At 59.3% G+C, this 23,463-nt stretch overlaps 1 protein-coding gene across 10 annotated transcripts in view; it reads right to left on the bottom strand.

Moving 5' to 3' along the window:
- Nucleotides 1-4,034: 4,034 nt before the first annotated feature.
- Nucleotides 4,035-23,463, bottom strand: part of CROCC (ciliary rootlet coiled-coil, rootletin) — a 62,564-nt gene continuing 43,135 nt past the window's right edge. For 8 of the 10 annotated variants that reach the window (XM_074975998.1, XM_074976000.1, XM_074975999.1 and 5 more), the window contains 8 exons: nucleotides 19,325-19,488; nucleotides 14,152-14,367; nucleotides 13,235-13,459; nucleotides 11,954-12,103; nucleotides 10,770-10,970; nucleotides 8,811-8,942; nucleotides 4,635-4,814; nucleotides 4,035-4,170 (listed from right to left, as the gene is read on the bottom strand). In XM_074975998.1, the coding sequence (XP_074832099.1) occupies nucleotides 4,111-4,170; nucleotides 4,635-4,814; nucleotides 8,811-8,942; nucleotides 10,770-10,970; nucleotides 11,954-12,103; nucleotides 13,235-13,459; nucleotides 14,152-14,367; nucleotides 19,325-19,488 (1,328 nt within the window). In that variant the 3' untranslated portion in view covers nucleotides 4,035-4,110. Of the gene's footprint in view, nucleotides 4,171-4,634; nucleotides 4,815-8,810; nucleotides 8,943-9,635; nucleotides 9,730-10,769; nucleotides 10,971-11,953; nucleotides 12,104-13,234; nucleotides 13,460-14,151; nucleotides 14,368-19,324; nucleotides 19,489-23,463 lie in introns of those variants that run through there. The other 2 variants (XM_074976001.1, XM_074976004.1) reach the window with 2 other exon arrangements.

The raw sequence follows: 23,463 nt of genomic DNA, 5'->3' as shown, positions 1-23,463 counted from the left end.
CGCTTGACACACACTTTTTAATGCAGCTTTGGCCTGTGTGCCCGTCCCTCACAGCAAAGTGGGGTGGGGGGGGGCAGACTCAGAAATAGCTGGTCTCTGGTGTGATTTTTTTTAGGGAAAAAAAATCCCTCTGTAACACATTTAGACAAACGCTGGAACTGTTTATAACTCTGACTCGGGCAGAGTTTCCTGGTTAGTCTTTCCATTACCTCAGCTTACAGGGAACTGACCGCAAGGGATTTCAAGTGCAAGGTGAGCGAGAGGAATAGTCAGCCGTTCCCGGCAATATCCCCCAAGTGTGAGCCAAGCTCTCCTCTTCCTTCCGCCAGTGGCCACATGCACCAAATGAGGACCAGCACGGAGCTGTCAAAGGCTCTTCCTGGCATGAGTGTTACACAAATGAAAGACTCAAACAAGTAGGAATTTCTAGTAGAAAACTTGGCCACTAAAAACAAATCCAGCCCTCCAGCCGTAGGAAAGGCTTGTGCCAGAGACCCAAGGTTTCAGTAACGCTGGCCCAAGCCCACTGTCGCTCAGGGCACTCAGCCTGTCTTTGTAACTTAATGTCAGGGAGGGGCTGGGAGAAGAATCCATCTAGCCATGAAAGGATTAAGCACACTGCACCCTGAAAGCGTGCTTTAAATGGGGGCTGGTCTCCCGGCCCAGCACAGCACATCCTGTGCCAAGTGCAACAGCTGCTGAGCTTTAGTGCTTTTTATTAAGTGCTGGCTCCTGCAGGGCTAATACAGTTGGAAAGGGGCCGCTGGATTCTAGCCTCCTTGGGCAGGGGCAGAGCTCTTTGCCGGATTCCAATCCTGCATCAGTGAGCACAGACTTACACACAGCCAGAGTGTCCTGCAGAAGGTTTAGTGCTGCTGCAGGAGAGGTAAAGGGCCCAGGCTGGTGTAGAGCAAATGTTAAACTCGACCATGCTCCATTCACAAGTCAGACAACCGAAGCGGCTCTGTTGCGAGCAGCAAGATGGCTCTCCTGGGAACAGAGCGGATGCCCCCTTCTCACTTCGGCATCTTGCCTGTGTGCCAGATGACCTTCTGGGCTCAGGCCTAGCGCTTTGGACAGGCTAAGTAAACAGCTTACGCTGTGGCTGAGTGAGCTGGGGGTGACTTCTGCCCTGGGCTGCCTCCCGGGAGTTAATTTGGATTCCTCCTTTCCAGCAGCACTCCGCAGCAGGGCAGAATGCTGAGCTAGCAGGGGTTACATTACACCAGTGCTGGCAACTAAGATCAGACTGAGGCAGCGTTTCTGCCCAGCCTGCGAGTGCTTTGCTAGTCCCCTGACCAAGCAAGCCAGGACAACAGGGGTCATTAGACAAAAGCTCCCAGCAAATGCCACCTGCACAAAGTACATTTCCTTCTTGTGCACTAATTTTACAGCTGCCTTTCTGCAGCCGATTGTCTCGAGTGACACACAACTGGCCCAGCCCATAGGTCAGGAGAAACGTTTGAATAGCTGCTACTGTGAATCGCCTAGCCAGCTCTGCTCAGCTACCTAAGTGGCAGAGCCAAGGGCCCCAGAGGAGGATTTAGGTCTGGGACAACTTAGAAGTCGGTCAGTTTCCAAAAAAACTGAGTGAAGCTGTTTCAGGTGCTGCTGCTGCTGGCTCAATGCCATGAAGTTTAACAATCTCACTTTCTGATCGTAAAAGGCCCCTTCCCCACAAAACAAGGGAGCTGGTGAAACTGATAACACACAGTGCTGTCAAATGCACTAACCAAACCGAGAGAAAACTAAATTCTCATGAGTTTGATGTGAATTGTAGTAAGTTAAAATGTTTCAGGCATCAGTGTTCAGGGTGGCATTCTCTCTAAAGAGAGACAGGCCAAGGCTGGATTAAGCAAACAGGCTAACTCCAAAAGATACTAAGACTGGGACTTTATAGCTTGGAAAAAAGATGATTGGGGCGGGGGGGGATATGCTAGAGGTCTATAAAATCATGACTGGTGTGGAGAAAATAAATAAGGAATTGTTATTTACTCCTTCTCACAACACAAGAACAAGGGGTCAACAAATGGAATTAATGGGTAGCAGGTTTAAAACAAACAATAGGAAATATTTTTCACACAAAGCACAGTTAACCTGGGGAACTTCTTGCCGGAGAATGTTGTGAAGACCAAGACTATAGCAGAGTTTAAAAAAAGAACTAGATAAATTCACGGGGGACAGGTTCATCAATGGCTGTGAGCCAGGATAGGCATGGAGGGTGTCCCTAGCCTCTGTTTGCAAGAGGCTGGAAATGGGCGACAGGGAATTGATCTGACGATTACCTGTTCTGTTCATTCCCTCTGGGGCACCTGGCACTGGCCACTGTTGGAAGACATGACACTGGGCTTGATGGGCCTATGGTCTGACCCAGTATGGCCGTTATGGTCTTCATGGTCAGCTTGTTGCTATTGTGGCAAAGGAAGCTGCTCAGATTCAATTTGTAGCCTGACTCAGGGAGTGACGCTCCTCTGCGTTTCAGGGTTATTCAACAGTCTGCTCCCTGGTAACTAGCAGAGCAATACCAGGGTTTGTGGGACACAACTAATCATTACAGTGCTGGGGATGGACCCTGTTCACCCACTGGCTTCAGTCGTACTTAGAGCACAAAAGGGCACATTGCTTATTTCAATGGGTCATCCCAGTTCAGTCACTGGCTGTGAGCCGCAAGAAGGAGTGGAGCCCCTGCGATGGACTGGCCCCACGACTACACTGTGGGCACACTGTCGCACAAGACACTCATGCAGTGTATAAGGCTACTGACTCCTGTGCACCTGGGAAGGAGGAGAAACCATTCCAAGCCAACAGCTGCTTAGACCAGCCCTGTGAAACTGACCCTTTCCTTCTCAGCAAACTCCATCTTAGCCAGGGGGTGATGGGTTTTCTTCCTCGGCCACACCACACTGCCTGAACTGGAGCTGTGGCACCAGGTTTTGTACAAAATTTAGGACAAAATATAGAAAAGTTTCCAACCCTCTGGTAAAAAACTGCAGTAGAAAATTACATGTATCAAATATACATTTGCCTTCATTAGTGTTTTGCCCTTAGTAAAGTGCTGGGTTTCAATAAATGGAATGGCTGAGAAGTTAAATGCTGGTTCTGTAAGACCAAGTTCAGTTTGGCTGTAGATTTTTTTTTTGGCCCCATTTACCTCCGAGAAGGTAATAGCTGACCCCATGGTGGTGGTTGATGGTTTACCTCCCAAATATATTTTTGTTTAAAGGGGACTGTTAGGGACGATGAAGTAGAGGGACACCAGAGCTCAGCGTCCCCATTTCACCAGGTCCCCATGGTGCATTTAGTCCTAGGCCTCCTGCTGTTCAGAGAGGCATTTTAAAGCGTGGTGCATTTACAGAGTAAGGTCGGGTGAAGAACTCAACCTTTCTATCATACTGAAGTATTGCTTGCAACTCACCACTTCTCAGAGCGCAACAGGGTAATTGGTTCAGCCTCAGAAGTCCAATACGCAGTCAGTAGTACTAACCAAGTGATAGATGGGGAAACTGAGGCACGGAGTGAGGCAATCCTATGTCAGGAACAGAACCTAGGAGTCCTCACGCCCATTCATCTCCTGTGCTGAAAATTACCCAGCGTTCCTGTCTATCACTTCAAAAAGGAAGGGTGCTGCTATGCTGTGTAACGATTCATCTGCCATTGGAAAGAGGCTCCGAAGGACTGGAAGTTGCCTCGAAGCACACAGGGACTGCCTTATTGGTGCTGAGCACAGCCAGGCCTCTTCACTACGGGGGCTCAGTGCTTCTGAAAAGCAGCCCTCGGCTGCCGGCCATCCCTGATTACCATTGGTAGCGTCTCGGTACTGACAGACTAGTGGGGAAGGCAAATTAGCAGGTCTGAGAAGCTCCACGATTCCATTTTGACTCGCTGGGGCCCTGACGCAATGCACGCTCGGGGAACCGTGTGCGCGCTTGTCTCTGGTAAAGGACTGAGTGCCCCAGGAATCCACAGGGCCACATGGGGAGCGGAGGGGGGAGGGTAACTTCCCCCATACAAACCCACTCGTCCCCCCCCGGAGGGCTGGAGCGTAAAGCAGGAGGATGGTTAGCACCCAACGCTCCTTGGTCACAGTGTCGGTAGAGAGCGGCACAGAGCCTAGTAATGGGGCTGGCACCTCCGCAGCTCCTGCTGCAGCTGCTCCTTCAGCGTGGAGATCTGTGAAGGCGGGGGGAGCAGTCAGCATTTTGGGGGCACAGGGTGTCCCCAGAGCCAGGGAGCAGTCATGGGTATTTTCCCTGCTAGGCAAAGGAACCCAGGAGGCTGTGAGCTGAAAGGGAGCTTATGAGGCAGCTGCCTCCACCCAGGCGGAGCCACAGCAGGGATCTGGTGCAGATAGGCAAAGGGCCCAGTAGGAGCCACTTACACCTGCTTCAGTCCCAGCCAGGAGACCTGTAAGGTCACTGGCTACATGGGGGGCCGGCGGGGATGCACAGCTGTGACAGTCCCAGCCTCTCCCATAGTGTCACTGGTGCCAGGGCAGTTCCCAGGTGTTCCCCCTCAGCCTCGTCCAGCAGGGGCTGCTGTAGGGTCCCTGGCTGCACCCAGAGCATGCGGTCAATTTCCAGCCTGAGTCCCTGGCAGGGCAGCCCCAGCCATGCACCAATGCCAGCCCAGCTCACCTGCTCCTCCAGCCCTTTCACACGCTGCCTGTGGGCTCGCTCCCTGGCCTCCAGGGTGTGCTCTGCCTGCAGCTGGGAGCCACGCAGCCGCTCGATCTCCAGCTGCAGCTCCTGCCGGTGGCGCGTGGCTGCCTCTGCCAGGCTCTGGGACTGGCTCTGCTCCAGCTCCGCTACCTGAGCCTAACCAAGGGAGAGGAGAGTTAACCCAGCCAGGGGCCACACGATCTAGTGACCACTCACAGGCCCTCCTCTGAGGCCCGATATACCCCACCCCCAAAATCCCCTGCACCCTAGTGTCTGTGTTACTGCCAAGGGCCACCGCCCTGAGCCAGACGCTGAACCCGTTGGCTTTCTCAGGGCTGGGCAAGTTGGCTTCTGCTCTAGTCCAGGGCCAACCAGCGCCCTTGTGATCGCAGCCAGCAATGGCCTCGTCCTCCCCATCCCAGTACTCATACAGCCAGTCCCTCAGCCAGCACAGCACCAGCCCCTGCGTGCATGCTACCTCGCTTGGCAACACCAGGGACTTCAAAGGAACGAGAGGGGCCAGCCCCCCCCACCCAGCTGTGGCTGACACAGGCCAGAGCCGCCCTGAGAACTCAGCAGGACAAGCCCCGCTGCCCCTCTCGGCGAGCAGTCGCCTCCTCTCGCACGTCCTCTGAGGCTAGCTGCGTGTGGGCTAGCAGTCCCTGCACAGTTCCCAGGCATCTCGGCTGCTTTGCCCGTGATGGATTGTCACCACGCCAGGTCTGGGGCACCGCACCGGGTACAACTGTAACCCTAACGTTACCCTGCTGGTCGGGCGGCAGCGGTGTTAGAAGGCTGCTATTCTAAGGGCTCTCCCCCAAGCCAGGCCCGGAGTCAACCGTGGTCATCACACACGTCCGCACGCAAGCACCGGGGTTCCTGCCCGCGGCTGAATGTTTTAATGCAAACGCAGGGACAGTTTTTGACCCAAAAAATTTTTCCTGGCGGCAACAAGTAGTACAAAAATTCTCTCCAGGCCAATGGCAGCTTTGCGTCAATTCTCCAGCAGGCTACTCAAAATAATTGTTTCAAACTCTGCCCCAGTGTCACACTGGGTTGGGGTTTGGAAAGCCAGACATTGCCATTGGCTGTTGGGCTTTGGGGGCCTCGCCCCTCCTTCCCTTTCAACACCTATCAGCCCCACATCCTCCAGGTAGTTTTAGTGTCAACACAGCTGCACCACAGAGCTTCACAGCTGGGCTGAGCACCTGCCACAGAGCAAGTGCTGTAGTGTAGACAAGGCCCTGGGACTTTAAAGCTCTCACGTGGGACACAGACCACACGGATCTCCTGGAGATGCCAATTCAAAGTCACCTGTGCCTGGGTCCCTCCACTCTGCCACATGCCCAAAGGTGGGAAAAAAACACTTGTAGGGCTCAGCGGGAATTAATCATAAGCCACAACGCAGGCTTGGACACCAAAGTCCCCCAAACCCCACCCCCCACATCAGCTTCTGACTCAGGCGCTGCTTGTCTAGCCTGCATGAACTGGTTTTACAGCTGTTTCAGCCCCATCTAAGCAGCCCTGGCACTTTAGTTCAAGCTGCAGCAGCTAATGCAGGTCAATCCCCAGGGAGTCATTCACACTCAGCCACAGCATATTCAAACCTTGGCAGCCTCTACCCTCTTCTCAGCTCTGCCACTGAACCCTTCTGCAACCTTGGGCTAGTTACTTCATGGCTGTGTGCCTCAGTTTCCCCTCCCATCCTATGGCCATACAGATGATAACCTTGAAAGGTGTGATGTAGTGGGAGATATGTGGGGGGGGATCACAGAGGGTGTGTGGCTCCTGCTGAGAGTAACCAAGGTGACCAGGTGACACCACTGGACTGCAGGCAAAGGGGGAGGTGGAGTCTGAGGGGTTTGAATTGGAACTGAGAGTTGGAAAGCAGTTAGTTTGGCCTGGGAGAGAGAGGCAGACAAAGGAGGGGGCAAGGCTCTGGCTCCAGGGGACCCTCAGGGCCTCCTCTTCCCAACATGGATTGGACTGGCTGTCTCTGCCTGCTGCACTGACTCTCTGTACGACGCTGTGCCCTGTTGCCTAAGAAACCCGCTGTTCTGCTGAGTGAGAGTCAGTCCAGCCTGCAGATGGGGTGCAGAGCTTGGGGATCCCTGAACCCCATTACACAAGGCTCTGTCCTACTACGTGACTGACTGGGGCCTCGCATGACAAGATCCTGACCAATTTACACCAGCTGTCATGTGAGTACCAGTAATTCCCAGCAAGCCCTGGGGGAGCGTCATATGGAAGCAGCAGCTCAAAAGCTCCTGCGCCCAGGACTAGCGGCAAGCACCCAGCCAGCTGCGCAACTCACCCAGCAACACGTTAGCATCCTTCTAACCATGCCTAGGTTCTCCTTCAAGGCCCAGCAGCCCAAGCAAAAGAGAGAAGGCAGTAAGCACACTGTGACAGCCAGGGTCTAAAGCTGAGCTGGGATAGGGGAAGGAGGCCAGGAGAGCGACTCTCCCCCTTCCAGGAGAGCCCAGGATGCCGGGTGACCAGGGGTCCGGGGAAGGGACGTTGCACTGTGGGGCTGATCCAAAGCCAACATGAGGCTCTGAGGAGCTTTGGATCAGGCCTTGTGCGTGGACACAGCTGCAGGGCCACAGCCTCCCACGATCTTGGAGGGAGGGCCGGGGGTCTTGCCTCCTCTCGGATGGGCTCTGCAGCCATGGCCAGCACGTCTGGCGACTGCAGGGTATTCTGGGCACCGGGAAGCACTCAGCACCCAGGGCTGGCTCTGGGAGGAGGGCACGGCTGTGTAATGAAGCTCACGTAGAGAGAGGCTGTGCCCCGCCTCAGGCAGCTGGCAGCAGAGCAAACTTGAGCCGAGCCTCGCTGGAGTCGAAGACCGGGACGGTATCTGTGGTGGCGTTAAGGAGGATGTTGGCCGGAGGGGCTGTTAATCAGCACAGCTCTGGGCGCTGCTCTAAGGGTGCCGTGCAGCTGGGTTTTGCACGGAGAGTCCAGCTGAAAAGGGGAACTGGCGGTGTCCAGTCAGAGGTACTGACGGGCACCAAGAGCCTGGTTGTTGTGGGACAGGGGCAGGCGCTGGTCATTAACCCTTGATAGCTCCTGCTCGGCCACAGCAGGCTGCAGTAGCTCTGTTCCAGACCTGGAGCAGAGGGATCCCAGCTGGGTGGGTGTGGGGAAGGGAGGGGAGGGGAGGGCAAGTGGGGTTGATCCAGTGACTGAGTGATGGATGGAGCGCTTGGAGAAGAGGGGGATCAGGGCAGGGCCTCCAGGGAAGACAGGGAGTGAGGGTGCGGTGCGAGGGGAGCAGGGGAGCTGAGGCAGAGCCGAGGGGGTGGCGGCAATTCAGAAGGGGGCAACCCCATGCTGCCCTCCCATCCCCCCCATCCCCGCCACGGCTGCATCACTCTCGGGACTATTAACCCTTCGCTGCTGGCGCAAAGGGGAGGCTGGACCCCAGCCGCGTGACCATTTCCACAGCACCTCCCCCCGCACCTCAGCGTCACCTGATGCAGGGCACACGAGGACGCACCGGTCCCCAGCTCGCAGGGCCAGCTGAGAGATCCCAGCTCTCTGGCCCTATGCTCCAGCCGGGGCTCTAATCCCCAGAGCATCTTCCCACCCCCTCCTAGGCCCTCAGGCTGCGTGAGGGGAGAGGTGGCCAGTTCTCCTGGCTCAGCCCATTCCTGGGCTCCGAGGCTCAGCCAGCAGGGCAGGGCTAGGGGCGCACTGGGGGAGGCTGTGGGGCAGGGCAGGGCCTAGAAAACAGGCTTTTCCCAGCCACCACTCACCCTCACCTCACTGGTTAAACTGGGTTTGACCCTCTGGCATCACCTGTGCTTCTTTCCCCCCACTCCCAGCCCCCCTTTTGATCCCACTCCCTCCCCTCAGCCCCCTCACCCCATTGGTTCAGAACCAGAGCACAGATCCTGCCCAGGCCACAAAGACTCTGGGGTCAGGCAGGGGAGTCCCTGAGGAGGTCCTGTGGTACAGGCTGGGCCAGGTGCATCACGCCCAGCAATGCAGCAGGTTAACACAATCACCTGTGTCCTCCCAACCACCGCGGGGCGTGCCTGAGGCTGTGAGAAGAACTGGGGGGAAGGGGGGTTTCCACCCCAGGAGGGCAACAGGGACCAGAACTGACAAAGCACTAGCTGGCGGCAGATGTTGGTGGCTAACCTCGAGGAGCTGGATCTGCCGCTGAGCTTCCGCCAGCTCCTGTTCCACCGTGTTGAGGGAGCAGTCCAGCCGGCCCTTCTCCGCCGACAGCCTCACCGAATCCTCGTGCGTCTTCAGCTTCTCGCGCTCCACCTGCCAGCCGAGCAAGCACAGCGGGCGAGGGCAGGTCAGGCCATGCGCCGCGCTATGCCCAAGTCCGTGGGACCCGGGCTGGTGGGAACATCTAGTCTGAGCCCGTTTCAGCGCCTGTGCTGCACTGTAAACCCGGGCTCTCGATTGCTGGGCCAGGTCTCCTGGCCAGGCTACCACGTCCGCACTGCACCACAGACACCGAGTCAGGTCTCTGCAAGGTGGGACTTTGGCTCTGCTCCATTATCACAGCAGGGTCCTGGGCCCTGAGCACGGCGCTGAGCTGTGTCACTGATTTGAGAGTGGCTGAGAAGGGGCGTGACCCGAGCCAGAGCCTGGCACAGGCTGCAGGGTGGCCAGACCCCACGGAGGTGGTGAAAGGGACCCGAACCCCGAGCCCCCACAGGGTGCCAGGTTCTCAGGTGGGGCCATTGTTGGTTTGAATCCCAGCCAAGAGGCTCCTGCCAGCAGCAGGCTGGTGCAGCGTGGTGGGCCTGGCACTGTGGGGATGAAGGATGGATGTCAGCCTGGTCCTGGGACGGCTGCCGTGGGTGTGAACGGCTTTAGTTCAATGGGGGGGCTGTGAAGAGACACACATGGGACAATCAACGAGGCACTTTTCAGACTAACAGATTTATTTGGGCATCAGCTTGTGAGGGCAAAAACCTGCCCTCTCGGGGTGCCCTCCCCAGCCCCCGGCAGTGCCATATTGTTCCCTGTTTCCGCCTGCTTTATCCAGACTGCTTTTAAATCAGATGCATCTGACAAAGCGGGTTTCTCCCACAGAAGCCTGTGTGCAAATACATCTGTTAGTTCCTAAGGTGCCCCAGGACCCCGTGTTTTTGTGGATAGGGACTCACACGGCGACAAGGACAAGAAAGCGGCTCAGGCCTGCCAGACGCTCTGCACACACGGGCTTCTTGCTCCCGGGCACTGGCAGGGTGCTTGGTTCTGAGAAGCCCAGTTCACCCTCCACCTGAGCCTACAGCTGGGTTACACGCACAGGACCAAAGCCAGGCACAGCCAGGGCTGGGTTTAGCTAGAACACACACACCCTGCTCAAGTGGGGCGCAGGTTGCTCAGGTGTGGCTCAGGGAAAACAGGCCCCCCCAGGTGTCTGAAGAAGCTACTCTGCCCCCATCGGGCTGTGCAAAGGCTGGAGAAAGAGCCTCTGTGAGCAGAGTGGGGCTTTTAACCCCCCCGGGATCACTCTGCTCCCCCTGCTGCTATGCAGGGCACCTTGGCTGTACCTGCTCACTACACCTGCCTCAGTGAGGGGACGAACTGCAGCTGCCAAATCACACCAGGCTGGGTGGGTAAGCCTGGTCCATATCCCTGGTGCCAGAGCCCAGGGCCAGCCTTAAGTAGGGAGAGCAAAGGCCCGAGAGAGAGGAGGGGGGCACTCAGCGAGGAAACAGGCCCAGGACACCCTGCCCCTGCCCCTTCCGCCATGCCAGAGATTGCAGCAGCTCCTGAGAGCAATGCCCTAGGGTGGCAGGGCTGACACTCCCCCGGCCAGCCAAGCAGAGCCTTCAGCCCCATTCACCCATAGTTGGAACACCAGCTCGGGAGTTGAACCTGCTGCCAGGCCAGGATCCTGCGGAATTTCGCAGCTCCTGCTAGTCAGCTCCATACTCTGCCCAGGACTGGGCAGGCCCCTGCCAGCAGGGAAGACGGCCAGGAGCGAGCAACTTCCCCTAACGGCCTCCTGGCTCACCCCAGCGCCAGCTCTCGGAGGGACACTGGCTCGGAACCGATTCCAGCTCTTCAGGGGGAGCCATGTACACAAGCAGAGGGAAAGAGGCGCAAGCCCCATCCCCGGCAGCTCACCTTGTCCAGGGTCTTCCTCAGGGCCATCTTGTCCTTCTCCAGCCGCAGGGAGGAACGCTCTGCCTCCAGCTTCTCGTTCTCCAGCTGGGCCAGAGCCCGCTGCAGGCTGCCCAGCCGCTCCCGCAGCAGGTGCTTGTCGTCCTGCAGCTTCTGCAGGCTCCGCAGGGCCGCGCTCTCGCTGTCCTGGCACTGGCGCAGCAGCTGGGCGTGAGGGGAGGAGAGATGCGGTTGAGTGCCTCCTCGCAGGACAGGGAGTCACACTAGGCACAGGGTGGGGGTTTGGCCTGGCACCCTAGTGGTTAGCGAGCAGCTCTTCCGTGGGGAGACCTGAGGTCAGAGCCTGGCCTGGCCGCTTGCTCTGCAGTGGGTGAAGGTAGCAGGATGAGCTGCTGGGCTTTGGTGGGGGGGGGTTGAATGGGGCAGCGACCCCGCCCCCGCAGGCAGCCCTGAGGAGCTCAGAGGGACCCTGGCTCCCCCCAGGGAGGGGCTGAGGGCCTTGAGGAGAAGTGGGACTTGGTGAGGAACCAAATTCCCCGCCAGTCTGAACCCCCTGAAGTGAGCACAAGGCCGGGGGTCCCCAGCACAAGAGGCAGTGGGGATTTAGCGGAACAGAGGGACTCGGAGCTGAGCGCCGGGGCAGGAATGGCCCCAGGTCAGAGCAAAGGCAGCCGCTGCAACTCCCAGCGCCCTGGCTGAGGCAGGCAGAGGCCACAAATGTACAGGGAACCCTGTGTTCAAATGCTCTGGGGAGGAGCCACAAGTGGCCCCCGGATGCCCCCTAAGCGTGGCTCTGAGGAAACCCCCCCTCCAGATCTCCCAGGACTACATTGCACTGGGGTGGCCGTCCTGGGACGAACGGCCTAGACCGCGCAGAGGACGCCCTCTCCCTGCCCCAGGCTCTGTGCCAGCGGCACTTAAGTGACGCTCTTGGCCAGGTTGCTCCCCGATCCCAGCACGAGCCCCTTTGGGCTCCAGGGCATGGCAAAGGCCAGGCCAGGAACTGCAAGTCAATCGCTTAGCACTGGCCCCTGCTCTACCCTGCAGCACGGCTGGTCACCATGGAAAGCCCAACCTGCCCCACTGCTGCAGCTCCTACAGCTCCAGGGAGGCAGCTTCCCTGCCCCACTCAGCAGCCCACATGGACTCCAGTCGCCCCCAATCCTGCCCCGGTGCTGCGGCCTCACCTCCTGCTGCTGCCGGACCTGCCCTTCCAGCTCTTCCTTCTGCAGCGCCAGCTCCGCCTGCTCCGTCTTCAGCGCCTGGATCCGGTCGGCCAGCACACCATTCTGCTTCTTGGCCTCCAAGAGTGCCTGGCGGGCAGCCTCCAGCCGCTCCTGCGATGGGAGAGGAGACGCTGATGCTGACACTGCAGTGGCACCAGGGTTGCACAAAACACAGCCCCAGACCGCGCCGCGCCGCGCCTCGCCGGTGGGCTGGACTAGCCCCCCGCCAGCAGGACAGGGCCGCGCCTGGCAGCATGGAGAACCGGGAGGGGGGCCGGCCCGGGGAGGGTGACATGGGACCGAACGTGTCTCCCGCCAGGCTCAGCACCAGCAGTTTCTCACACAGCTCTGCTGCTGCCCGGCAGGACCCCTGACTATGTGGGTGCTGGGCAGTGGGCGGGTTGAAGCCATTCTGCTTCTTGGTCTCCCAGAGTGCCTGTCGGGCAGCCTCCGGCCCACGGCTAAGGCTCCTCCCCAGTCTGGTGGGAGGGGCTACTGAACCCAGGACCAATGAGAACACAGGGGTGGGAGTGCAGGTCCCAGGGGTAAAACAAGGGAACTGGAGGGGGGCACTGAGCAGAGAGCCCGGACAGAACCCATGGCTCCTCCAAGCCGTCTAGCGAGCCAGGGGATGCTGCCCAGAGGAACTCTGCTCAGGTGTGTGACATGAGGGAGGAGCAGAAACAGGCTCCCCAGTCTCAGTGCACCCCCTCATCCAGCATCCTCCTCCGGGGGTGTAGGCGGCCACCTTAGCAAGGGCCAGGAGGAGGTCCTGCAATGCTGGGGATTAAAGGATGGTGTGTGTGAGCAAACAGGTGAGTGGAGAAGTGCAGCTAGACTCTCAGGAGGTGGCACTGGGGAAGGGGATGAACTGCACCAGGTACATGCCAAGTCTTGCGACTCTGGGAAGGAGCTGCCAGTGAGACCAGGGCAGAGGAGAGGCTTGCCCATAAGATAGGGAACTTTGCTATAGAGAAACTACAGGACTGGCCCACAGCAGGATGGGACTTGAACCCAGATCTCTGAAGCCCTACATAGGCGCAGTAACAGCCGGACCATCCAGTAGCCCTGGGAGGCCAGTCCTGGCCCACCCAAGATAGACCTACCGATGCACCCAACCCTGAGCTGCTGGGGAACTCCAATCCCACCCCCCACCTCTGCCCCCTCAATCCCACTGGAAAGCAGGGCCCCCTCCCCACACACACTGCCTCCCGGCCCTGGGCAGCCTCGGGCGACGCCCACCTGCAGCACGCGGCGGTCGTGCTCGCTGGCTGTCAGCGCCTTCTGCAGCTGCAGCACCTTCTCCTGGGTGGTGCCGGCACTGGCGTTGCTCTCCGACAGAGACAGGGACAGGTCCTGCACCTTGTCCTTCAGGGCGCTCTCACCTTCCTCAGCCTTGGCCAGGGTCAGCTGCAGCCGCTCCACAGACAGCTGCAGGGCGCTGGCCTTTGTCTCGCTGTCCGCGACCTGCATGGGGTTGGAATGACCCGGCTGTGAGCCAGGGCCAGCGACTACATGTCCCAAGTTACTATCCAGCGATAGCCAAGGCTCTGCCATCAAGGCCCCACCCTTCGTAGCAGGAGCTGCAGCAGGCAGCTGAGCAATGCCAGCCCAGCAGGCCTGACACAAAGCCCCCTGCCACGAGGGATCCCCGAAGAGGGACAGCCTGCACGGCTGGCAGGCCTGGGACAGCTGCTGTGTGAGCACCTCTCAAGGCCCCATTCCGTTCTATGGGATACGTGGATCTCTGTATGTGTGCTAGGCCACGCCCCCTAGCCAGGAGGCCACTCCCACTGGGGGGCTCCCCCAGGAGTGACCCTGGGGGAGATTAAATCCACACCCCAGCTCACAAGTAGGAGGGGCTACACTTCTCATTCTGCATGTGGATGGAGACCTGTGGGCTACCTAAATACAGACCCACTCTCCCCATGGGTCCCTGACCCACACTGGGGCCAGCACAGCTGGCCCAAAGCCCAACTCTACGGCAGGCCAGGGAAGCCCGTTGCGCTGGGAGCTGAGCAGCCCATCAGCAGCGTGGGGCTTTGCGCCTCGTTACGGCTCCTCCCCGTCAAACGGCAGGAGGAGAGGGCACAGCCGGCGCCAAGAGCCCCCCACTCCCCACGGAGCCCAGGCCCAGCCCAGCAGAACGGCGGCACTACCTGTCTCTGCAGCTTGGCACCACAATCCTGCAGCACCTGGATCTCCATCTCGCGGTCGCTCAGCACCAGCTTCACCCGCTGCAGCTCCCCCTCCAGCGAGCGCCGCAGCAGCTCCAGCTTGGTGCAGCGGCTCTCCGAGGCGTCCAGGATCTCCTTCAGACGCCGCTTGTCGGTCTCCAGCTTGGCCTCAGCGGCCTTCATCTTGCTGAGCTTCTCCTGGGGCAGCCACAACACCCGTCAGCTGGGGCCTCCCTCTCCCAGGCTACAGCTTGGGGCTCAGGCTCTGCAACAGCTTCCGCACCCCCCTGCAGCAGCAGCAACCCACAGCCCCCTTGCGAGTCCAAGCCGAGGGCCCCTACGCTGACCTATCTTCAGTCCTCCCGGCAGCACCCCTGAGAGTCTGGGCCTAGACCCCCTTGCTCCACACTGCTCAGCTGATGGCCCTCTGGGCCACCATGCAGCCCCCCGACTGCTCTTCCATCCCCCTGCAGCTCTGCCCCATGCTGTGCCCCACACCCCAGCGCTCCACTCCCTGCTCTTCCAGCACTTAGAATCACAGAATCCTGGGGCTGGAAGGGACCTCAGGAGGTCACTGAGTCCAGCCCCCTGCTTCAAGCAGCATCAACCCCAACTAAGTCATCCCAGCCAGGACCTTGTCAAGCTGGGACTTAAAAACCTCTAGGGATGGAGAATCCACCACCTCTGTGGGTAACACATTCCAGTGCTTCACCACCCTCCTGGGGAAGCAGTTTTTCCTAATATCCAACCTGCACCTCTCCCGCATCGGCGACAGCAGAGCAGCCCGCGTGCGTGCTGCCCACAACCCCTCCGCCTCCTCCCCAGAGTGAGAAATCGCGGCAATCCTCTTGGCCAGAGGGAAGAGGTGAATTATCCTTGGGACCCAGGGAAAGGCTGGGAGGAAGTCTAATATGGGGCCACCTTCTTAGTGGGTCCAGCGCACAACCAGGACCAGCATGCATTGCAACAAGGCAGGCCAGGGCGAGACCCATTGAGGGCTGGGGGCTCTAGTCCATCTAAGCCACATGTCTAGCGAAGAGACAGGACGGCTCTGCCAAAGGAGCACCATTGAGGGTCCGCACTGGGGTCACCGCCATCCAGGACAGCTATTCAGGGAGAGCCTCAAGAGGGGGTCTGGCCCAGCTGTGAAGGCACAGATCAACCCCCCTCACTGACCAGGGAGGAGACCTGCAGAAGAAATCGTCCCACAAAGAGGTGAGCTCAGCGGGTGGACCCCAGACGAGGAATTCCCCTTGCTCTGGGCTGAGCAGGGCACTGCCAGCAATACCTGAGGTGGTGGGACCCCTGTGCCTGGCCTTTGCCACAAGGGATGCCCACATTCCCCCCCCTTTGAGTCCCAGCCCCCGGCAGGGAAATGGTTTTCTCTTCCTAAGGGACAAAGATGCAGCACGTTCGCCCTGCGCTTTGGCTCCGGCTTTGCAAGTGCAGAACGCAGGAGAGCAGATGCGACTAGCCCCCTCGCCCATCCCGAGAGCTGGCCCGGCCCTGGGGTTTGCGGAGCACGGAGGAAAACTGCTCAGCGCCAGGGACCCCCCAGGACTCCCCTTCCCAAGCATGCTGAAGCTGCACGCTCAGCAGACCGCGCTCGTTGGCCTCCGTCTGAGCCGACGGACCCCAGCCCTGCCAGACTGGCAGCCTCCCAGCTTTGTTCCTTAAGCCAAAGGGATGGCCAGCCTCCAAGCCCGGCAGACATAACACACACACAGCCCAGACATGGGGCCCTCCTGGGACTGTGAGCAAAGAGTTCCACCAGGCTGAGAGGCCCAGACGCTGCCAAGAGCAGCTCTGCAAGGCACAGCTAGGCTGCCTGCCTGCCACAGGCGGAGGATGGAGCCAGTCCCCCTCCAGCCCATGCCTCTAGCCCCAGCGCCAGCCTGGGGGCAGGGAGTTAGTGGAGGAGTCCCACCCCGCTGCCCTGCCAGGGCCGGCAACAGGGGGAGCAAAGGAGAAAGGAGGTAACTGCCCCAGGGCCCAGCAAATGAAAGGGGCCAGGAGCTCCCGGCCCTCACTGCTGCTAACACGGAGGCAGCAGCAGCAGCAGCCACATCCCCAGGCTCCTCTGACCTACTGCTGGAGCTCCTCACTGCCAGGCTCTGCGGGCTGGGCAGACCTAAGGGCTTGGCCCACCCCTTCCTGGGGCACAGAGCCAGGGCTGCCCCACACCTTCCCCCAGAGCTGTTGGCCCCACTGTGCCCTGCTCATCACTCAGGGTAGCTCAGCAAATCTGACCCCCCCCAGCTTTCCCAGCCCCCCGAGAGGCCTGCAGTGAGCCGGGGACCCCACAGCCAGAGAGATGGGAGCAGGCGGCTTCCACTAGGGCCGGGGAAAACGTGGGGCTGGTCCCAGCCCTTCCCCTGGCGTGGGGCGCAGTGTGCTTCAAGTCCCTTCTCCCTCCGTCCCTCAGCCTGGGCTATTCGGCCTGTGAGCGGTTTGAGACAAGAACCGGCTCTCACCCTGCATCCACCTGTGCATGCCTGGACCCAGGGGCGCTTGCACGTGTCTGTATGTGTGCACCCATCCGAGTGCCCACATATGTAAGTGTTTTAGGTACACACCCATCGCTTACACACTCCCAGTGCCATGGGGCCCTGGGCACTACTGCAGGGCAAATCAGAGGTCGGGAAGGCAGAGCCCAGGCACACCAGCACGCAAAAGGAACTCATTTCCGAGTGGATTGGGCCCCCCAGCCACAGTCTCTCCCACACAAGCATTGCAGAGGGAGACCCCCGCCCCGCCCCACCCAAGCCCTGGTTTGCACTAGTTAGGTCAATGTTAGGCAGCTTGCACAGCCGTTTACGTCTGTCTGCACTACAACCCGTGTGTGTGTGTGTGTGTGTGTGTGTGTGTGTCCACAGCCTGCTGTCCCCCAGGTCCGGATGCCATGCCCCTCACTGGGAGCCTGGCTACTTCTCTGGCCCTTGGCTGTCTACCAGGAGCCGGCCAGCCGCCCAGGTAAGAAGCCTCAGGAGCCAAGAAGCATGCCTCTGTGTGTGTGCGCGTGTGCGTGTGCACACATATGCTTGCTACGTGTCCGTATGTGTCCCCGTGACTGAGCGTGAGGGGGCCTGGGCAGCACCGTACGCACACACCACCCAGTCCAAGGCGGCCCTGCTCCATCTGGGTGCTACTGTCAGGTAAATCACAGGCTAGAAGCCTCAGGAAGCTGCCCCCGCCCCACTCCCAGCAGAGAAGCCCGGGGTGCAGCTGGCTGCAGGTGGAAGCAGCACCCCAGCCAGACGGGGGGAAGGTGGGCATCAGCCACGTCTGTATTTACTACTCTAGGCCGATTTACGCTTGCAGCGCGAACGGGCCGACCTCCTTTTGCCCGGCCCCCCGGCTGAGTGCAGGACTCGAGGTTCTCCACTGCATCGAGCTGCTGAGCTTCACGGCAACGCGCGACTTGGAGCAGAGCTCAGCGGCCTGGAGCTGGGCTGCAGTGCTCCCCTCGGCCGGCTGAAGTGAAGTGACCCGGCTGGAGGAGGGCAAGGGAACAGTGCAGGCTGCTGCCTGGGTCGCTCCGCTTCCTGGACTCCTGCCACCGCAGAGGGTGGGGGGATGACACCCTGCTGCTGCCCCACACCAGTCCCCCAGCCTTTAACACCTGCCCTGGGCCCCACAGCTTCCCATCAATCTGGGGGACCATCCTGTCCATAGGATGGCTGGGACAGCTGCTGCAAGGCCCCCCAGAGTGTGGCGGGGGGTGGCAGCCCCTCTGGATGGGCTGGCTTTGTGTGCAGCGCAGAGTGGCCTTGCTTGTGGGTGTCCTAGAATAGTTAGCAGGGGCTGACTCGCAAGCCAGGAAGAAGAGAGCCCAGGTTAACAGAGAAGGAGGACTCAGTGCAGGGGGACCAGGGGCCAGCCCCTGACTTGTCCTGCAGGTGGCCCAACTTTCTTATGAAAATGAGCAAAGTGTCCCGCAGTTTGCGGGGCTCCTGTTCCCCAGCACATGGTGTCCTGGGACGAGGGCCCCCACTGCTGGCACCTCTGCTGCCGGGCAGCTGCCCTGGTCCCCAGTGCTCTGTGCCTTGGGGCAGCAGCCTCTGCTGGCAGGGAGCCCCTCAGGGAGGCAGCTGCCCTGTTCCCCAACACGGCAGCCCCTGCCACTGGGGGGCTGCTGCATTTCCTAGTCCCCCCTGCTAGGAGGCTGCCCAACCCCCATACATGGCACCTTGGCCATGGGGCCTACTGCCCCAGTGAGGAGCCCTGACATGGGACAGCAGACCCCCCACCCCTGGAGGCTGGTGTCCCGTATTTGCCATGGGGCAGTGTGGTCACCATAACTCAGTGGGGTCCAAGCTCCCATCCCAACAGCAGGCAAGATGGGGCCAGGCAGGTCTTGGGCTGTTCAGTGCAGGCTGGGAGGCTCAGACAGACCATGTGCTTGGTTCAGCTGCCCTAGGAGTGGGTCGTACCATCACGGTTCCCTCATTCTGAGCCTGTGATCACTCCCCCTGCCTCTGATTTCTGGGTTGTCCCCTGATTTAGCAGAGTCCCAGGTCCAGAGACAGATCCTGCCTGGCTCCTGGAATTTCACTAAGGCCCCGATCGCGGCTCCGAATAGCGCCCCTTTGCCAGTCTTCCCATGCGCAGCGGCAGCCTGGAGGCATTTTCTGCTGCCAGCCCAAGTCAAGTGGAGGTGTCCCAGCAATGCAACGTGGGTGTGCTCCCGCCAGGAGCCGCAGGCAGCCCTGCAGTCAGGCCAGGTTGTAGCACAGGGTGGTTGCCGCAGCCAGGGAGCCTCCTTGCCCACCTGGTGGGGCGATGGTGAATCCCCGTACACCTGCTTCAGGGGCAGACAGATCAAGCTGGGACCCAGCGCCCCTTGCAGCCAGAAGAGAAGGCCAGCGTGTGGCTGGGTCAAGGCTTCCCGAGGGGAGAAACCTAGAGGTGCCTGTGCCAAAGGGAGATCCCACCCTAAACACTCATTTTAAACCCCTGGTGCCCAGAATGGCCTTGGCACCCCCCCCCCCACTCACCGCACCAACTCCTACCAGGGAGCATGTCAGACTGAAATGCCCTGTTCCCCGACAACTTCCCTTACCTCCTCATTGGGTATTTGCCTCCAGGTGCTGCCCCTGACCCTGCTCCATGACAAACTGCCCCCACCTCCAAGCCCGGCCTCTGCCCCATGTACCTGGGTGGTCCGCCGTTCGCTGTCTGCCGACTGGAGGCTCCGCTCGAGCGCCGCAGCCTTGTCCATCAACGCCTTGCGCTCCCGCTCGCTGCGGCGAAGGGCCTCTTCCTGCAGCAGGAGGGCGGTCTGGGCACTGCTCAGCTTGCCCTCTGTGCTGCGCCGGCCTGCGGCAAGAAGCCAGGTGCAAAGCGAGTGAGGGGGCACGCGGGGGTCTGCGCCCACTGCCAGCCACGGACAGAAGGCACATGCAGGAAATGCCTCTGAGTAACCCCAAGTGGTTACCATGGGACAGTGCCGTCTAGTGGTTATGGCCAGGGAGTCTGGGGTCTAATCTGGGCTTTGACAAATACGGTGAGACCGTGGGCCGAGTTCTTTAAAACCCACTCCCCGGGGACACTGTTACCCCACCTGCCAAAGGAGGGTACTGCTTGCCTTGCGCAGAGCGCCAGGGAGAGAAAATCCATTAGCACTGACACCACAAAGCGCTCGCTCAGAGGGCCAGGCTTTGTTCTGCAGCTTGAACAAACCCTGGTCCCTGAAGCTGGGGCTACCCCAGGAGGCTGGGTGTGTGTGAGCCCCCTTATTCCCAGGGTGCACCATGGCTCACAGCACTGGCTGGCTCCTGGAGAGGTGAGGTTGGCTCCCAGCTCCTTGCCCCAGAACCAAGAGGGAATTGTGTGTAATAGTTTTGTGATACCCATGCGTGCCTCAGTTTCTCCTTGTACGTTGCACTGCTACCCAACAGGGGCGGGAGGAGGGTTATGTCCAATCTCAGGGCTGACTAAGTGCACGTCTGCGCTAAAACCACTGCCCTACAGCATCACTTCAGCAGAGGGCAGGGCTGATGGCTAAGGTGACCATGTGTCCTGTACTGGGTGGGACAGTCCCATATATGGGATGCTAAGTAGGTGTCCTGACTTAATTTTTAAAAGGGACAAATTACCCTGGAGCTGGGCCCTCCCCTGCTGGCTGTTTCCACCAGCAGGGTTTTTTTTTTTTAAATATTGGAGATACGCATCTCCTGGAGCTGGAAGGGACCTTGGGAGATCATCTAGTCCAGTCCCCTGCCCTCCTGGCAGGGCCAAGCCCCATCCCTGACATCTATTTGCTCCAATCCCTAAATGGCCTCCTCTAGGATTGAACTGACAACCGGGGGCTTAGCAGGTCAATGCTCAAACCACTGAGCTACCCCCGCATGCAGGCAGGAGTCATTTTCCCAAGCCTTGGGGAAGTGGTAGGAGCGTGGGCAGCTGCCACCACCCTGCCACTTCCCCGGGGCTCAAGGGGAGGGCTGGGAGCTGCCGCCACCTTCCCAGCTCCCCAGGGATTGGTAGAGCTTTTAGGGGTTGCCCACCCCATATCTCTGGCTACATCTACACTAGCCAAAAACTTCAAAATGGCTACTTAGAAGATTACTAATGAAGTGCTGAAATACATATTCAGCGCCTCGTTAGCACGTGGGCAGCTGCGGCACTTTGAAATTGACACGGCTCTTCCCGACGGGGCTCCTTTTCGAAAGGACCCCGCCTACTTCCAAGTCCCCTTATTCCTATGAGCAGATGGGAATAAGGGGACTTCGAAGTAGGTGGGGTCCTTTCGAAAAGGAGCCCCGTTGGGGCGAGCCGCGTCAATTTCAAAGTGCCGAGGCTGCCTGCATGCTAATGAGGCGCTGAATATGTATTTCAGCGCTTCATTAGTAAACTTCAAAATGGCCATTTGTATGGCCATTTCGAAGTTTTTGGCTAGTGTAGACACAGCCTCCCTGTCCTGTATTTGGGAGCAGGGAGATAGGGTCGCCCTCCTGCTGGCAGAATTACTTCGACAGACGACATTGCTCAGGGCCGTGAAAAATCCACCCCTCAGCACCAGCACAGACAGCAGCCGGTCAGCAGGCAAGCTTCTCCCATCACCACCACCCCCACCTCTTACACAGGGGGTTTGATGACACCAGCAGGACAGCGTCTTCATTCGAGTAGCGCGGCTGCACCAATGCAGCCTTTGAACACAGGCCTGCTCTGAGCATAGCTCTGCGCTTGGGGAAAAAGGTCGAATCTGTGACAGTCGACTTTGTAACGCACCGTTATGTGAAGTCGAAGCTGAGCAGCCGCACCTGCTCGCAAAGCCGACTTCGTGTCCCCCCCACGTTGCCTTAGGACTGCAGCAGTGCATTGTGGGTGCCTATCCCCCAGTTCCTGCAGCAGTTTAGGGGTTTTTTTAACCGGTGTGTTATAGTACAAAAGGCACCGCAAGCGGCTGCGGGGGTGTGATGTCATCATCCTAGGGTGCATCGCTCTCTCTCCCACGGCCGTTGAACACGAGCGGCCCTTTTCCCAAGGACGGTTTGATGACTGCCACCCTCAGAGCTGGCTCTTTAGGGGCTCAGCGCACAGCAGACTGGCAAAGTCGAGGCGGTAGTAGAGGCGAAGTTGAACCCTTGAGAGCGTTGTCAATCCCGCATATTCGGGCGTCTGACTGGGCCATGGTAAGAGTTTCCCCTGGGGAACGAACACCTTTCACAGGGCTGGGCAGCACGTCAGGAGCTCTTTCTCCCCCCAGAAAAAATGCAGCAAACAAGAGACTGTGCAGCTGCCCCGAGCCACATGCTTTGGGAAGGGAGAGTATTGGAGCTGTGTGCCTAGGTGTGGGGGGACTGGCTCAGATTATAGATGCACAGCTGGGGCCAGCCTCCTGCCCCCAAACTCAGCTGGTCCAGGTGAGGCACCTGTTAACATGGTGCAATCACCAGAACATAGGTGTAGCCCCGCCAAGAGGGGCGGGGCAGGGGCGGCCTCCCCCGCCATCACGTGTTGCTTTACAGGGGCCAGCCAGTCCCGGAAAATCGCTGCTGCAAGGGGAGCCTTCACCCGGCGCAGGCCAGGACGTGCTGCTGTCTGAAAAGCCTGGGGCCCGCTGCACCGCCACCAGGTGGTGTGGTGGGGCGGGGGATGGCCCACCATCCACATGGTGCCGGGGGGCAGTGGGGCTTAGGCACGTGGTGGTAGGGGCTAAACCCCCAATTGCATGGTGCCTGTCGGGGAGGAGGCCACCACATACAAATGTGAGGCACAGAAGAAAAGTGACCTCAGTCTCTCCTGCTCTATCCTGTGCAGAGAAGAAGCAGCCTTCACCCCGTGCAGGGCACGCCACGCCACTGACTCGTGTCCAGTCCTCACAGCCAAGCTGCCACGTGGTGTGGTGGGGCGGGGGCTAGGCTGCCAGCTGAACTGAGGCCCTGGCTTGTCCGACAGCTCCATGCTTGGGCTGCCGCAAGGGACTAGATGCAATCGCCGATCTGATCACAAAGAAATGAATCCAAAAGGCCGGGGTTCCTGTTTCCCACTTCCTGCACACGTGGAGAGCAGCAGGGGTGGACCAATGATCCGCGAGGACACCTCGAGGGGCACTGTGGGTTACTTTAAAGGCTAATAAAAATCAACCTTAACACTGCGGTCTCCACCTGCATAGTTTGACTTTGCAAATTCGACCTCTCGTGTTACGTCGGGTGGGGGGGTAAGTCAGCATTACCAACGGCAACGGCACAGCCTCTTCACAATCGACCTGTTGAGCACTGTGGTGTAGACGCATCGTTTGTAAAATCCAGTTTAAACCGTTACATTCAACTTAATCTCCTAGTGTAGACCTGGCCTCTGACACTATGTACCTGGAGGGGAGGGAGGTTTCCTTGGCACACAACCTAACCACCTCCTCTCGGGCAGGTGGAGTACAAGAGAAAAATTCTTCTGTCCACCTAGTGCTGTCTACACCAGGGCAACAGGCGGCAAACCTGTGGAACTCTCCACCCAAGGAAGTTGGGAAGACCAGGACTTTAACAGGGCTCCAACGAGAATTCATGGATGGTAGCTCCATCAACGGCTCTCAGCCAGGCCGGGTAGGGATGGTGTCCCTAGCCTCTGTTTGTCAGAGGCTGGCCCTGGCTGACAGGAGCAGGATCACTTTGATCACCTGTTCTGTTCACTCCCACTGGGGCATCTGGCACTGGCTACTGCAGGAAGACAGAACACTGGGCTGGATGGACCACTGATCTGAGCCAGTGTGGCTGTTCTTAGCTATGTCTCTTGGAGCTGCGGATTTTTCATGCCCTGTGAGATGACAGCGTAAGTTCCCCTGGTAGACCGGCC

Source organism: Carettochelys insculpta, chromosome 23 (assembly GCF_033958435.1).
Source record: "Carettochelys insculpta isolate YL-2023 chromosome 23, ASM3395843v1, whole genome shotgun sequence".
Taxonomy (NCBI): Eukaryota; Metazoa; Chordata; order Testudines; family Carettochelyidae; genus Carettochelys; species Carettochelys insculpta.
This window is presented reverse-complemented; position numbering and strand designations above follow the sequence as displayed.